Source organism: Echinops telfairi, unplaced genomic scaffold (genome assembly GCF_000313985.2).
Source record: "Echinops telfairi isolate 266 unplaced genomic scaffold, ASM31398v2 ScPeMD7_7469;HRSCAF=8507_1, whole genome shotgun sequence".
NCBI classification, from domain to species: domain Eukaryota; kingdom Metazoa; phylum Chordata; class Mammalia; order Afrosoricida; family Tenrecidae; genus Echinops; species Echinops telfairi.
Window position 1 is genome coordinate 81835136 of NW_022111373.1, and position 16618 is coordinate 81851753.

A 16618-nucleotide genomic window follows, 5' to 3' on the forward strand; every position below is an offset into this window, starting at 1 on the left:
TCAATTACAGAATAATGCCCAAGCGAAAAGAAGGTATACAGGTGTGTATGCATAAGATACCTAGAAAAATATGAGAAACTGACAAGTGGGTATTTGGATGACAGAGATAAGGCCTTTTACCATTTATCCTTTAGGATTTTATACAATGTTGCCATTAATTGGTAAAAACATGCATCTTTGCATTGCTATAGCAAATACTGGTTTAGAGAAGGCAGGATCCTTTGTCTAAAGTGGTCTCACCCCCCCCCCCCCCCCCCCCCCGCCCCCAATCTGGACCTGTCTTTTGAGGGCTAAGGTGTGTCCCCGCAAAGCCATGGTATTTTCAGTGGCCTCATGCATGTGAAAGTTGGACATTGAAGCAACAAAGCCCACATGGAAGCAGCACATCAGCCTGTGTGACCATGAGGTGCTGAAGTTATCAGGCATCAAAGAAATAAAAAATCATATCCTTGTGGGCTCACCTTTCCCATACGATCACTGAAGACAAATGGGTGCATAAGCAAATGTGGTGAAGAAAGCTGATGGTGCCCAGCTATCAAAAGAGATTGTGTCTGGGGTCTTAAAGGCTTGAAGGTAAACAAGCGGCCATCTAGCTCAGAAGCAACAAAACCCATATGGAAGAAGCACACCTGTCTGTGTAATCATGAGATGTCAAAGGGATCAGGTATCAGGCATCAAAGAACAAAAAATCAAATCATTGTGAATGAAGGGGAGTACAGATTGGGGACCTAAGACCCATCTGTAGGCAACTGGACATCCCCTTACAGAAGGATCACGGGGAGATGAGCCAGGTAGGGTGCAGTGTAGCAAAGATTAAACATACAACTTTCCTCTAGTTCCTAAATGCTTCCTCCCTCCCACTATCATGATCCCAATTCTACCTTACAAATCTGGCTATACCAGAGGATGTACACTGGTAAAGATAGGAACTGGAAACACAGGGAATCCAGGACAGATGATCCCTTCAGGACCAGTGGTGAGGGTGGCGATACCGGGAGGGTGGGGTGGAAAGGGGGAACCAACTACAAGGATCTACATATAACCTCCTCCCTGAGGGATGGACAACAGAAAAGTGGGTAAAGGGAGATGTCGGACAGTGTAAGATATAACAAAATAATAATTTATAAATTATCAAGGGTTCATGAGGAAGGGGGGAGCGGAGAGGGAGGGGAAAAATGAGGAGCTGATACCAAGGGCTCAAGTAGAAAGCAAATGTTTTGAGAATGATGATGGCAACAAATATACAAATGTGCTTGACACAACAGATGTATGTATGGATTGTGATAAGAGTTGTAAGAGTTCCCAATAAAATGATTAAAAAAAAGTTTGATATTGAAAAGGACTGAGGAAATGTTTGAATTACAGTGCAAAGAATATTAAAAGTAGCATAGTCTGACAAAAGATCATAGATGTTTTAGACGAAGTACAGCCAGAAGAGAATGCTCCAAGCAAGGATGAGACTTTGTCCCACATATTTTGGACATGCCATCAGGAGGGCCTCGTCCCTGGAAAAAGGGCATCATGCTTGGTCAGGTTGGTCAGTGGGAATGAGGAAGACCCTGGATGAGGCAGGTTGATGGACTCAGTGGCTGCACCAGTGGGTCAAACACAATGACTGTGAGGATGGTGCAAGGCAGGGCAGCATTTTGTTCTGTTATACGCAAGATTCTTGAGTCAGAGCCAACTCAGTGGCACTCAACAATAACATTACTTTTCTGATGAAGTTGGTTGAGTTCAAAGTACGTTTTATTTTGCATAAATACTTATATTACAAAAGTAGTAAAATTTACTATACGTGGAAATCACAACTGCCCAAACTGGCAATAAGAGAAAAAGCAATGGTTAGGGACAGAGGGAAGGGACAGGTGGTAAACCATCACCATTCTTAGGGCAAATGACTCTAAGTATTATTTTAAAATCCTAAATGTTAAGTAAATAAATCTATTTATCGTAAAGGGCTCAAATGGACAAAAAAACCAAACAAAAATGAGGCCAAGGCTTAAGAAACAAGAGTCTGATACAGAAAACAAGGGAAGGGCATGGCATCTCAGAAAGAGATAAAGGAGAGGGGCTAGGATTGGCTGGGGGGCTTGTGCTGAGTCAGCAGGTTTCCGCAGGTCCTTCTTCAAGGCTGCAGTGTTTATGGAGCGCTTGGCAGCGTGTGCTCAAAGGGCTGGTGACATTGGGTTCTCTCAGTAAGTTCTGATGGATTGGAGGTCCTGACATCACAGGGTGGATCATTTCTCCGTTGGGATGTCTAGTCAGATGTCACGCTCAGAGATCGCGTTGGGGTGTTAACAGGGTGTGTGGAGCTTCACCACAGGCACATTGTAAGGGTAGTCACTGGGAAAGTCTAGGGAGAGCTTATACTTCAGGTCTTTATACACTGTGCTTGCTCAATGGATGGTTCCCGTCTATGTGAAAGAGTTGTCTGACTCAGGGAAACCAAAAATCGTCTCACTCGTCATTGAGTTGATGCTGACTCATAGTGACCCTTATAGGGGAGGGTAGAACTGCCCTAGGAGTTTCCAAGACTAAGTGGTTCTCTCTTGGAGTGGCTGGGGTTTTTTGAACTGCAGACCTTGAGGATTGCAGCCCATGTGTAATCACTATGCTGCCAGGGCTCCAGCTAGATATCATAGAGCCATCAATTCCTGCTGTAGCCTCTTGCCCACAGAGGCTCAGGTGGTATCCTCCCTGCGCTTGGCCCCTTTTCTGATGGCGACGGCACTGTCCGCAGCTGGTTGCAGCTCTGCGCCATTTGCAAGGTCTTATTTAAACTTGTGTGTACTTAACATCTAATTAATCTCTTGGGATGCTGATTTAAATAGAAAAAAAGAGACAATAAGGAAATTTATCTTTAAAGTCAGCCTTGAAACAATAATTCCTCACCTTTATTTAACCCTTTATTTTCACATACATTAATTCCCTTTGGTTCTTCAATATCATGTGAAGCAGAGTTGGGCAGATTTTATATTGGTTTCACATATGAAGGGAAGAAAAGACAACCAACTAGAGATGCTGACTTGCCTAAGGCCACATGCTTTGTATGAGCGGGAACCAGTACCCTGGGTCTCTCATTGCAGAAATGTCCCTGCCTTCCACTTGCATTGCTTTAAGCTCCAACTCATCACTCACCCTGATACCTACACCTCTGAAATCACAATTTAGCTTCCTGATGTTTATATAACAACTTTACTATGGTGCTGTATTCCTTGTATCTGTCAACTTAAAATATATCAATATGTGATTATTTTTTCACCACTCAAAAGTTTTAGTATGTATCGAAGATTCTGGACCGAAAAATGGGCAAAGAGAAGGAATCTCAAAATAACCTTTTACAAATTTCTAAAACCCTTCACATTATTAAAACTGCAAAGACAAAAATATGATTTACAATATACTTGCCATTATGATATAGGTAAGAAAATAGTCCCCACAATATTAATTCATCCTATCAAAATTTCTAGTATAAGAATGGTAGTATTCATATGCTTATAAATAGAAAGATAGCTATTCAAAAGATTTTTGGATATTCTTTGGTGTTCATAAAAGCTATTTACTGTAAAGCCTTTTTAGACTGTACATGATTTACAGTGGAAATAAAAAATACAAACTAGATATTCATATACAAAGTAGTAATAGGATATTTTGATTTCATGGTGTTCCAAGTGTTTATGGGCAGATTTTACTTTTTAGACCTTAAAACCACCACCTATTCTTTACTTATGCATTCACATGTTCCAGAAACAGAAGGGAATAAAAAGCATATCCAAAGGTAGCGAATTCTCCTCTGAGTTCACAATTATTTTGAATTTTCTCAACTAGCTGCTCTACAGTATGTGGAGCTAACTGGAGAAGCGAAAAGCCTAGCATTGTTTGGTCATCAACCTGATCAGCAGCTTGGGGCACGAGATCTGAGAAAGGAAGTCCTCTTTCTCTGAAGGGAGACAGTGAAGGGGTAACGTGGACAACCTCAGTAAAAATTCTGTGCCCTAATAAATCACTCGTTTGAAAATTATTACCAAAAGTAAAAAATTTATTTTGCAGAGTGGTTTTGTAAACATCAAAAATTTAATGTTACACTTCCCTATTCTCACTGCTTGATTTATACCAGTGGGGAAGCTTCTCCCAAATAATTTAGTATACATTTAAAATGGCAACACAGATTGCACTTATAGACTTAAAAGTTGGAATTAGAAACCAGTTTTATGTACAGAAAATTCATAAATATAGAATGTTTATTTCTATCTTATCCATAGGCTATGCAAAAATGGACTTAAAAAATCACTTTTTCATTGGGTCTCTGTAATAAACATGTACATACATATTTACACTGGAAATGCTTTCTGAACATAAAGTCAATACACAAAGTCTTCACTAGATCCATCATTAGTTGTTCATTTTCTAAGATGATGTGATACATTATGCTTGTTCAAATTTTAAGATTCCATTTATACACATAATTCAAATAATAATTATGTTATTTGTACAATCATTGCTTCATTCTGCATGTAAACACCTTTAGGAGAGTCTTTGATCCAAAAAGGAGTTAAAAAAAATTCAAATACGGTAAAATGCTTCTGTACAATTATGTGCAATTTTCTTCCTGCTGGCAATACCATAAATACTGTGATCATTTAATCTCCACTGTTCATTCCCCAGAGGTATTTATTGAGTTCTCACATGATGTAAGTACCATCTTTGTAGCAGTTCATGGACTCCATTTGTTTTGTCATAGCCAGAACATCATGAAACCCAGTACTCAGGCCAGACATATGCTGAAAGTATGCCTCTTTTTCCACCTGCACCGTTAAATTATTTACTCCAGCATCTTTAAGTATTCCTGTAACCTGATGATAAAAACCCAGAAATTTTAAAGTTTATTATTTATTTAGATTAAAAACATGCATGTCTTAATATAGTGTATTATAACTATATACATATATAGAATGGAATATGTGAGTTTATTAAAGAGACTCTTCAGGGACACGGAAGAGCGTTTCACTAACCTTAGGGCCCTTACTGGATATAAATTACATTTTTGTACTATTGATGGTGGACCTTCTGTTAGTGGCTGGCTTTTCCATCTAAATATACATTTTAACTGATACATTTTTTAGAGCTACAGATAGACAAAGATAAGTCCTCAGTTTATTATTTAGTCAGAATGCTACACAGGCTTTTTCAGAAGGTGTGTCAATTACTCTCGGGTCACTCCAAGTAGAAAAGGAAAACAACTATCGTCTCCAGTGGGTTCATCCGGCAGACCAACAACGGAATTGTCTGGATCCCTTTCTCCAGCTCCAGTGTGCACATATGCCTACCCTAGCAACTGCTAACTAATTTAGCTACATTTGTAGTAAGCTGCGATCGTATGCCTGAATTATCTCAATTGACTATATATATAAAAAAGAATTAGTACCTGCTGTACTATTCTTTGTTCCAGCACATCGGACGTCACCTGTATATGAACTGTTCCTGCCACAACATTGGCAGAATGACGCCAAAAGTGAGGGTCTCGGTATGATATTAAGCCTTCAATTTTCTGTATCTGTCAAATGAAAAATTGGATAGATAAGTTTTACACATTTACTTAAGATACAACAATCCTTTTGGCCCAAGAGTCACTATTAAGCATATTAGAGAGACAGAGAGTGAGAGAAATCATATTAGAAGTTAAATCAAAGCCAAACTCAGTCGCCCAGTCGATGCTGACTCAAAAGTTTGGAGGAGAAAGGTGAATGGAGGCTACCCGTATCTTTCAGCCTCTTAAAGCCGCCTGGGCTGCGTAAAAAGGTTATTTTGTACTCTCCATTGTCTCCCTAAGTCTGCGGTTCTCAACCTGTGGGTTGCGACCCCTTTGGGGGTCGAACAACCCTTTCACAGGGGTCGCCGAAGACCGTCGGAAAACATTTCCAATGGTCTTAGGAACTGAGGCACTATCCTCTATCCATCTCCAGGCCGGTCTGCCCACATGCAGACATGCCCACATACGAGTACCCGGCATGAAGACTGTTACCCATGCGACACCATGCTTCAAGACAAAATTTCATTTATTTGTAGTTAGAAAAATACATCCTACATATCAGATATTTACGTGACAATTCATAACAGAAGCAAAATTACAATTATGAAGTAGCAACGAAAATAATTTTATGATTTTTGGTCACCACAACATGAAGAACTGTATTAAAGCATCGCGGCATTAGGAAGGTTGAGGGCCACTGCCCTATGTGATCACGGTTTGCTAAGCTCAGGACTTTTTTCCTTTTTTGCCCCCTTTCCCTTCACCTATGTTAGGAGTAAAGGTTGGAGTTCGAAACCCACCAGCGGCTCTGCAAGGTAAAGATGAGGCTGTTGACTCCTGTAAGATGATTTACTACATTTTAGAAGACCCCTATCAGGTTGCTAACGGTCAGAATCAACTAGATGGCAGTAGGTTTTCACCTGAATTACTGTGTCTACCCTCTAATTTTTTTGGCATTTTAATTTATTTTAAAATTATATAGGAAACAACTAGCAAGTGTTTCTTTCCAGGTGGCAAAATGATCTGTATTGGTATTAATTTTTCTCCTAGCTTTGGATTATTATGTAGCTTGAAGCTTTCTGTAGTCAACATATATTACTTTTGAAATAAAAAAAAACAACATTTACTTTTAAAAGGTGGATATAGTACTCACTTATACATGAGAGGGTAAGAATATCTTACTAAATTTACTTATGGAAATAGTGGATTAAGCTAATACAGCATATGCTATCACATATATATTTAAGATGCTAGCGTTTTATCAGTAGATGACAATTCCTTAATACAACATGGCAAACCACAAAGTGGAAGACATTCTACTCTGGATTTACTTTTTACTTGTTTAAAAGCTTAATCCAATCCTACGAGACTGCCTTATTTTTTTTAAGGATTACGATAATAGACTTTTCTCTTTAATACATCATGTAAAAATTTTTTTGCTGGTCTGCCTTTTGTACTTCATATTTGTTAATGGAATCTTTTGCCAATCTGTATATTTGGTTTCTAGCTTCATTACAAAATTAATAATATGGTCTTATCTCCATGATCATATAAGCATTCTTCTATTTTACAGCTTCATTATTTTTCAGTCATATAATCCTCTGGGAATATATTTATATGGTATTGGTATAGAGATAAAGCTTTTCCTTCCCTCCATGTGGAAATGTAATTGACCTAAAATTACTTAACTAGGCCAACTCTTCCTTCCACTGATCTGAAACGTCATCTTTACCATGTACTACTAAATTCTCCCAAGTTCCCTGATGACCTATTTCCCCCTCTGTTGGTTTATGTGTTTATTCTTAAGATCAAGCTATTAGTTTTGTTAGTTAATTCTATAACTTCATAATAACAATATAGGATCTAATGACTTTTGTTAATCCTATAAATAAATGCATTTCTTGCTTATTCTCAGGTATTAACTGTCCCAAATAAGCTTTAATATTGGATTATCTATTAACTCTGCTGCTTCTCCACCCCAAACCAAAATCAAAAGTAAAACAAGTCCCAATGAAAGGTAATTAGATCACGATAGGGGAGAAAAATCAGGATTTGCACAATAGTCTTTGCCAAGAAAATATCTCTTTCCCGTTAATCCAGCCCTGCTGTGTACGTTTCAAGTAAAATCATGTTTGTTTTGTTTTTTTTTCTCTTTTATTTCTCTCTTGCACATTCCCTGCTAGGTCATACTGAATTCTACTTGCTTTTATAAAAAGGAAAATATAATGAAGAACTGTATACAGTACCTTTTCTAAAGCAATATGTATCTCTTTTTCATATTCAGGTGGCAGTCTCAGAAGTAGGACCTGACAGGCATCTTTAATCAGTGGGATAACACTAAGAAATATTAATATAGCAATAAAGAGAGAACAGAGGGGATCAGCAATGAACCATCCAAACTGCTCTATCAGAATCGTGGATACGATCACACCAATACTGCCAAGTGTGTCTGCCAAAACATGTAGAAACACACCTACAAATGAAAGATGAAAATACAAGAAATTGTAGTTACATCTAATTTCGTTCTTTTGCCCATTTTACAAATATTACTGAATACCTACCCTGTATAACTATTATACCAAACAGATTTCAGCGGAGCATCTGGACTAAGGCAGGCTTGGCAAACTAGTACTGAAAATCGACCAATCACAATTAGTCTAATCCTGCTGTTTGATGGTGTAGGACTGGGCAGTATGGGGTTGCGTAAGTCAGGTACAGACCCGATGGCTGCAAACGATGAGGACTCTGTACCAGGCACTATGCTGAGGGCTGGAACTTCACACATGACTGAAACCATAGCCACTTACTTCCCTTATGGTGCCCACAGCCGAGCAATAACAAGGTTTAAGTACACGGGCAACTATGACAACTATGACGTGTGGTGGATTTTGTGACAGTACCATCCACGTGGAATGCTTCTTAGGAACCACGCTTAAGCCAAGTCTTGATATTATGCAAATCACTTATATGAGTATTAAACAATGAGAACAATTTAAAACATTTAATGAATAATATTGCACCCATTTTTTAATAGCACAATGAAAAAGTCCTAGTTTATTTGCAGTGAAAGTTCATTATGGTATATTTATTGTTTCCCTTGTAAATAATGTCTATTTAATTGCTATTATGAAAAGAACTCTGTAATCACAATTAACTTAAAAATGGATGCTCACAAACAAATATGAATTTGTTTCTATACAGAAACCAGTTTAAAAATTTTCTTATTAGTTTAATTTTCTATTTCTTTTTTTTAGCTTTTCTTAAATAGGCAATTGATCCAAATTGTAACTTTTATCCTTCGGTTTGAGTGTCATCAAAAGCACATTATACATTTTATTAAAAAGTTTTCTTGGTATCTATTGAAAGGATAAAATACTTGTTCTTTATTAGTGTATGACATGGCTATATATTCTGTGGAAACCTTATTTAAAAAGAAACATGGCATAGCTAAACATCCTGATAATGAGAGAACCCATTTTATTTTAGGTTATTTTAAAAACTGGTTTTGGGAAAGGTATTACTGCTACAGTTTTTTTATTACTTCGAAGTAATAGAAGTGCAGAAGCCACACATAGGGCCATAGTTGACTTCTTCTGGCATCTATATTGCCAGGAGTCGTAAGTCAGACATGCCTCTAACCTTTGTCCCTCTTTATTCTATTCTGACACCAACTTTCCTCCCACAACACTCTACTTTTTGCTGGATGGGTTTGATAATTCATTACAATGGCCATACAGAACTCACAGTCCAGACTCACAATTGTGGGGATATACTGGGGGACTTAGCAGGTTATCACAAGTCATGATCAGTACGCAGCAGGGAAGAAACCATTCTATAGCATAAGACTTCATCTCTTTTTCAGCCATGGCTTGCTTTGTGAAAATAAAACTGTACCAGAACAAAGGGGAGCTGATATCAAGGAGTTCAAGGAGAGAAAATGTTTTGAATTTGATTGTGGTAGCAATTGTACAATACTGCTTGATGTGTTTAAGCTGTGGGATGTTATGATATCTGTAAGCGCTCCTAATAAAATGGTTAAAAAAAAAATCTTTATCAGAAGCTGAATAGTCAATACAAATAACAACAGAGGTGTTTCTGAGAACAAACTTGAAAGGTGGCGTCTTTGTCAAGGACTCACTCACCCCTCATGTTTGCATTCATGCCTCCACGTGCAGATCCATGACTGTGCCCGTGCCCATGGTCAGTGTGTCCGTGCGCGTGCGCGTGGTGGGAATGGCTGTGATCGGACAAGTGACAGCTTCCTTGAGAAGCTCCGTGGCTGTGACTGTGGGCATGGCTGAAGGCACAGATACCAATGAGGTTTACGAGCAGCCCTCCAATGGAAACGGGCTAGGAAAGGGGAGGAGAGAAAACCTGTAAATTTGTAAATTCTTCATGAACTTACTTCTGCAAAGTTACTAAATAATTACGATGTTCTTCTGTTTAGTTTGAAAAGTATTGGCAGTAAGCTTTGCTATGTTCAGTATATAAATATAAAACTTTTAAAGTATGAATTTTAGAGGAAAGATTTTAACTTTCATGTACCAAGAGATAAGAACTGGCTTTAATTACATGACCAATAACAACATGTACTTGGTTCACAGATTACATATAATTAAACGGTACTAGGACTGTGTTTAAAGGGTTTGGAAGTATTGCTTACAGGTATACACATACCTGTACCTGAATTCCTGTTTATATTATAAACACATTTCAACAGTTTTTAATGGTAGTGGTTGTGATTATTTAATAAATATAATCTTATTATGTCTTACATATAGTAAAATACTAAAGTAAAAGCACCTACAACCCAAACCAAAAAAACTACTCTCTTTCTTGGGGGTACCCCCCGAAACCGGAATCTTTTCTCCAAAGCTATGCTACTTAAGTTTTTTTTACAAAGCAACCCTATCATCTTCAAAGTACTTTCCATTACACTTAATATATTTGTCAAATCTGCAACTCCATTCTTGGAAACATTTTTCAAACTCTGTTTTTTTCTTCACCAATTCAATGGTAAATTACTGTCCTTTCACATCCCTCTGCATTTGTGGAAACAAAAGGTTGCATGGAGCGAGGTCAGGTCAGTCAGGTGTGTGGGGCGAGAGAGGCAATGCTGTTTTTTGCCAAAAACTGGCAGAGATAGCTACAGGAAGAGGTGCAAAATTAGTCCCCAGTCTGCCACAAATCAGGCCTTTTTTGTTGCAGTTAAGCAATCTTGTCAGAACCTCCAAATACTCGTAGAAAATAGTCTGACCTGGTGGGATGAATTCCAAATGACAGTGCCCATGCCGACAAGTTGACATTTTTGTCTATTTGGGAAGTTGACAGATATCTACAATGAGGTTTAATATCAATCCATGTTTCACCTTTTTTGAAATGAGAAAACTACTTGACACTTATGACTTTTTCTCATAGCTCTGTCCTTGTAAGTTGTGTTCAACAACATAACAGTTTCTGCAGCATTTTTCCCGAGAAGGAAACAAAATTTCACAGCAGCATGCTGTTCTCCTAAATTGGCTATCACAAAAAACGGGGTTTGGGCAAAACTGCTTTTAAAAAAATATTCACTGTGACCAGAGAGAAACTTCCCAGGTGATGCCAATGTGTGCACTACCACAGAGCGAGTTGCCCGATGCTTGCCTAGCAGGGGAAAAAAAATGCATACTACGAAAGCTCCACCTAGCGGGGCTCTTTTCCATTTTTTTGGGGGGGACACCCTCATATGCTCTTGCATTGTAATCGCTCCTCTTGATTAAACGGTGTATTAATGAACACTCTAAGAAATTAAATGAAGTTACTTCTCTGCACTATTCTTTGTTTAAGTAGTAGCACAGAAGTTATTTAATTTACAAACATCTACAATTTCCCTTTTTGGGACATATATTTGTTTTATATGTTTTAAAATTATTTTAACTAGTCCCTTTCATTGATGGGAACTGAGTTGCTTCCATTTGTCCCTCACTTTACAAACAAGGATACAATGAATGATGTCCTGCTATAGGTTCTTGTGAATGTTTCTGTATGATAAACATTACATAAAGATCAAAGATATTTATTTGAACATCCAATACTTCCAAACTGACCACAAAAACATTTTACTAATATATGCTTCTACCAACAAAGCATGTTTTTATTCATAACTGCTTTTAGTCCATTCAACAACTAAATGTGCATTTTTTCTTTATAAGCTATGTGCTAGAATTTGAATTCATGAAAGATAAGCAGTTCAGGTTTTGAATTGACTGGCACATCTTTCATTAACTGTGTATCTTTTTCTTTGTTGGAGACACCTTAATTGTGGAAGAATGACAAATGAAACTGTAATTCCAGTGCTGCTAGTAGAACCCTGCATGGCACAGTGCGAATATGGAGAAAGGAAACTGATAAAACTTTGAGGGGGAGGGAGGGATTCCACACCTCATCTATGAGGCAAGGCATGGAGAAGAGACAAGCCTTTAAACTTTATCTTCCTGTAATGTCTTGGCAAGTCAACTTCTTTACCTAATTTCTTAAAAAATCTTCAACATTTTGCAAATTCCCTCAGATATCCAAACACACCTTGAAAGGAAACATCTAAAAATCAGACAAAAAATCCTGCATGCTCCACAGTGCCTCATATTATTTTTAATCACTGAAATATAAGAACAAAGAATTCAGTCAATGGTATAACTGTCAATCTAAATCTATGATGATTTAAACAAAACTAAAAATTTCCTAGATCACTAACTACATGGAAAAAAGTAACTATGACTTTAAGGGCAGAGACTTAGATAGGAAAATGAAAAGACTTACTGTTAACATGTGTGTGTCTAATTCTGGAGGATCAATCAATCTAGCCACAGATTCCATGAAGACAAAAAGAGCTATTACCATTAGAAAAAGTCCATTAATGAATCCAGAGAGAATTTCTATTCGGCCATACCTAAAAGAGTAAGGCATAGTTTTAGAAAAGAATCATGATAAATACTTTTAAAAGTACAAATATCATTACTTTGTAAACGAGAAATTATTTTCAAGCTACATAAATAAGACATTTACCAACATTTTAAACCACTCTGAATGCTTAAAATATGTTCACTAACAGCCTTTCCTAATTTCTCAGCAAAAGTTGGTTTCCTTTCTTAAGCCCTGTTCTCTGAATTTCTCAGATACATGGGGTACTGCTTTGTACCAACATATTTATCTTCCGATCATCATTTTTCAAAATATAAAGAAATGAATGCAACATTATATTGATCTTATAGAACCATACGGTATTTAATGTGGCTCTTCTGTCCAAATCTCTAAATCCAACCAAATGGCCTTTTCCTGCATGGGTCTGGCAAGAAGGTGAGGGCGGTACTGACAGGATTCATCTGAGTAATTGTGAACAGGATTTCCTGGAGTGCCAACCTGCTGTGTATAAAATGAGTCCTCTGAGAAGGAGAACAGGGATCTCAACACCGGCAAGATCCAAGAGTGGACCGAAACCTCTGGACCCAAGATCCCTGTGTAGTGAACCTCCGGGATCCAGAAGATAGCTGTAACACTAGAGAGACTGCAGAACCAGGAGTCAGAGCATGGAAGAGTAGTGCACTTCCCAACCCAAGGAGCAAGTAAAGCTGATGCTTCTGGGCAGGAGGCTGGCTTATGGAATGAGGTGCCTCTGGGTACTTAATTTGGGAGCTGGGCTTGCTCATTCATGGAGCTTGAGCGGAATGCCTTTGGGTTAAGGCTTGCAGTGGCATGCCCCTCTGGGGATTTATTAGCTCATTTGAAAGAACTTTGTAACATGTCCTGACAACCAACCACCCTGAGCATTCTCACTGGCATTACAACCTGTTAATAAACCCTTCAATCATGAGTTTTGTCTGTAGGGAATGTGTAGCCATTGTAAACTAAAGAAGTAAAATAGAGAATACTAAAGACCAATCTACTCAGAGTAAGTCTTATCAAAAGACCTTGGGTGCTAGATTTGTAGAAGTGAATTATCTCCTTAATGAAAGGATATTTTCCTTTTATCCAGTACTCAGTAAAAAAAAAAAATAGGGGCGCGTACAGCTCCTATCACAATCCATACATCTATCCGTTGTGTCAAGCACATTTGTACATATATTGTCATCATTTTCGAAACATTTCTTTCTACTTGAGCCCTTGGTATGGGCTCACTTCCTACCCCTCCCCCCTTGATAATTTATAATTTTCTTCATGTCTTACATGGATTGCTGTCTCCCTTTACCCACTCTTCTGTGGCCCCACCCCCTGGGAGGGGGTTATATGTAGATCATTGTGATTGGTTCCCACATTCTCCCCCCACCTTCCCTTCCTCTCCTAGTATTGCTATTCTCATGATTGGTCCTTAGGGGTTTATTTGTCCTGGATTCCCTGTGTTTCCAGCTCTTATCTGTACCAGTGTACATCCTCTGGTCTAGCCGAATTTGTAAGGTAGAAGTGGGGTCATGGTCATGGTGGTGGTGGGGATGAAGCATTAAAGAACTAGAGGAAAGTTGTTATGTTTCATTGGCGCTATACTTGTGACCCTTCTGTAAGGGGATGTCCAATTGTCTAGGGATGGGCTTTGGGTCTCTACTTCGCGCTCCCCTTTATGTACATTGATATGATTTTTTGTTCTGGGTCTTTGATGCCTGATACCTGATCCCATCTACACCTCAGGATCACACAGGTTGGTGTGCTTCTTCCATGTGGGCTTTGTTGCTTCTGAGCTAGATGGCTGCTTGTTTATCTTCAAGCCTTTAAGACCCTAGATGCTGTATCTTTTGATAGCCAGGCACCATCAGTTTTCTTCACATTTGTGTAGGCACCCATTTTGTCTTCAGCAATCATGTTGGGAAAGTAAGCATCACAGAATGCCTGGTTATTAGAACAAATTGTTCTTGTGTTGAGGGAGTACTTAAGTAGAGGCCCAAGTACTGTCCGTCCGCTACCTTAATGCTAACATATAAATATATGTACATAGATTTCCCGATAATTACATATAAATATATTTACATATGAACATGCCTGTATTTAGACCTCTATAAATGTCTTTTATCTCCTAGTTCTTTCCTCTATTTCCTTTTATTTTCCTCTTGTCCCACTATCAGGTTCCGCTTTTATTCAGGTTTCAGTAATTCCTCTTGGTTACATTGCCCTTGATCAAGCCCCACCAGGCATCCTATGCTCTCCTTGCCATTGATTTTAGATCACTTGTTCCCCCGCCCCTGGGTTTGTTAACAACCGCCCGCCCCCTCTGCCTCCCCTTTCCCGTGTCCCCCAAGAACTGTCAGTCTGTTTTTTTCTCCTCTGGATTGAAAGGATATTTTCATTTCTTCTCTAAGAAGCATTTGCACTTTTTCGGACAGTGCCACACCACATGGATGGTCATACCTACCCAAAGGAGAAAATCCGAGTTGCTTTCCATCGACTCATCAGGGCAGCAAAAAGTCCCATGACCAAAGCAGAGCAGTCAAAGAGCATGTGAAACCCATCGGAGATCAGACCCAGACTATTGGTCAGCATGCCATAGAACAATTCCACAAAGGTAAAAAGCTAAAAAAGTTATGAGAAAGGGGAGATGTTAGAAAAGATTGTTTCAATATAGATTTACCTCTTATTTGAAGAAATAATACAACTCTGCCTCTTTGGATGCTTAACTGCAATCTATATTGGAAACCTATAAACTTTAACAAAGACAAAGCAAAATCAGTTACATCTTTTAATTATAAATTAATTAAATGGAGAGTTTTATGCATATGTATATAATAATAAACTAGGCTTCAAAACGCAATCATTGGGTCTATAGTGGGATCCACTAAAGAGCAGATAAAATATTTAAAAACTACTATGTTTATTGATTTGAAATAGTATACCATATGAGTTAATTTTAAAATGCCTCAAAATTATTTATTTAGATAGCCTGAGAATGACCCTACTACCTTGAGGGATAGTACATTTTATTCTATCTCTAATCATCAGAAATATAGGAATTACCAGAACTGTCAAAATTAGAATAGTAAGCTGTTAAGACATGCCACTAATATTTTAAAATCTTACCATATTCAAGCACAAGAAGTAAAAGATCTGCCTAGAATCACTCTCCTCAAGAATTTGTTTCAGTGATTCTTTAATAAACCTAGGGATGGATTGAGAGCTATGCTGGAGAGCATCGCCCATGGAGTTATAAAGAGGTGTTCCTTCAGGGGAATATCCAATAAGGGTACCTTTCTGTCCTCTCTTAGAGGGAGATGATAGGATATTGGCAGCTACAAGAGGAAGAAAATAAAAGGGGGCACAATTACAAAAGATTTAAAACCTTATGTTACCAAAACCAACATGCTGTCCGCACCAAATACAAGCACTGAACAATTTTTGAAAATTAGTTACTTGAACATCACAGTCTGTAAAATAACGTTGTGTAAATGAAAATAAGGGGAAAATGCTTACACAAAATGAAGAATATAGCACTCACTACCACTCCTCCAGACAGGACATGCTCGGTGGTCTCCTGGTGTGCTGGCCTGTTCATAGATCGAAGCTGGTCTGTGAGGGGGTGTGTCCAAAAATTCCCAAAAAGGAGAGCACTAATGAAAACGGGGAAGGATCCATAGCGGGCACATTTGGAAACGTCCATTTTGGTGGAACAAACGGAATCCACATAGAAGTCCAGGATCATAACAAAAAAGATCACCGTGGTAAAAGGCATTATGAGAGAAAACCAAGATTCAACTTTACTCTAAAAAGAAAAAAGAAACTTTTATTACTATATGGGCCAAAAGTTCCCATCTTATGTTTTACTTATGCTTGCATATAAGCCAATATTCTCAGCTTTCAACATGATTCATAAAACATCAAAACATAAGCAGTGTTAGACATTGGATATATACACACACACACACATATATTTTAAATTTTATTGGGGGCTCTTACAACTCTTATCACAATCCATACCTCCATCATGTCAAGCACATTTGTACATTTGTTGCCATCATTTTCTTTAGGGCTCATACAACTCTTACCACAATCCATACACATCAATTGTGTAAAGCGCATTTGTACATTCATTGCCCTCATCATTCTCAAAACATTTCCTCTCCATTTAAACCCCCG

The 16618-nt window shown here is 38.2% G+C and overlaps 1 protein-coding gene across 1 annotated transcript in view; it reads right to left on the minus strand.

The window, feature by feature from the left end:
- Positions 1-2866: 2866 nt before the first annotated feature.
- The window catches only part of SLC30A5 (solute carrier family 30 member 5), a 38007-nt gene continuing 24255 nt past the window's right edge, over positions 2867-16618 (minus strand). Inside the window, exons 9-16 of the mRNA XM_004703557.2 lie at positions 15956-16244; positions 15566-15774; positions 14904-15061; positions 12326-12455; positions 9673-9880; positions 7777-8003; positions 5426-5554; positions 2867-4853 (exon numbers count right to left, since the gene is read on the minus strand). Of these exons, the coding sequence (XP_004703614.2) occupies positions 4683-4853; positions 5426-5554; positions 7777-8003; positions 9673-9880; positions 12326-12455; positions 14904-15061; positions 15566-15774; positions 15956-16244 (1521 nt within the window). The 3' untranslated portion in view covers positions 2867-4682. The remainder of the gene's footprint in view (positions 4854-5425; positions 5555-7776; positions 8004-9672; positions 9881-12325; positions 12456-14903; positions 15062-15565; positions 15775-15955; positions 16245-16618) is intronic.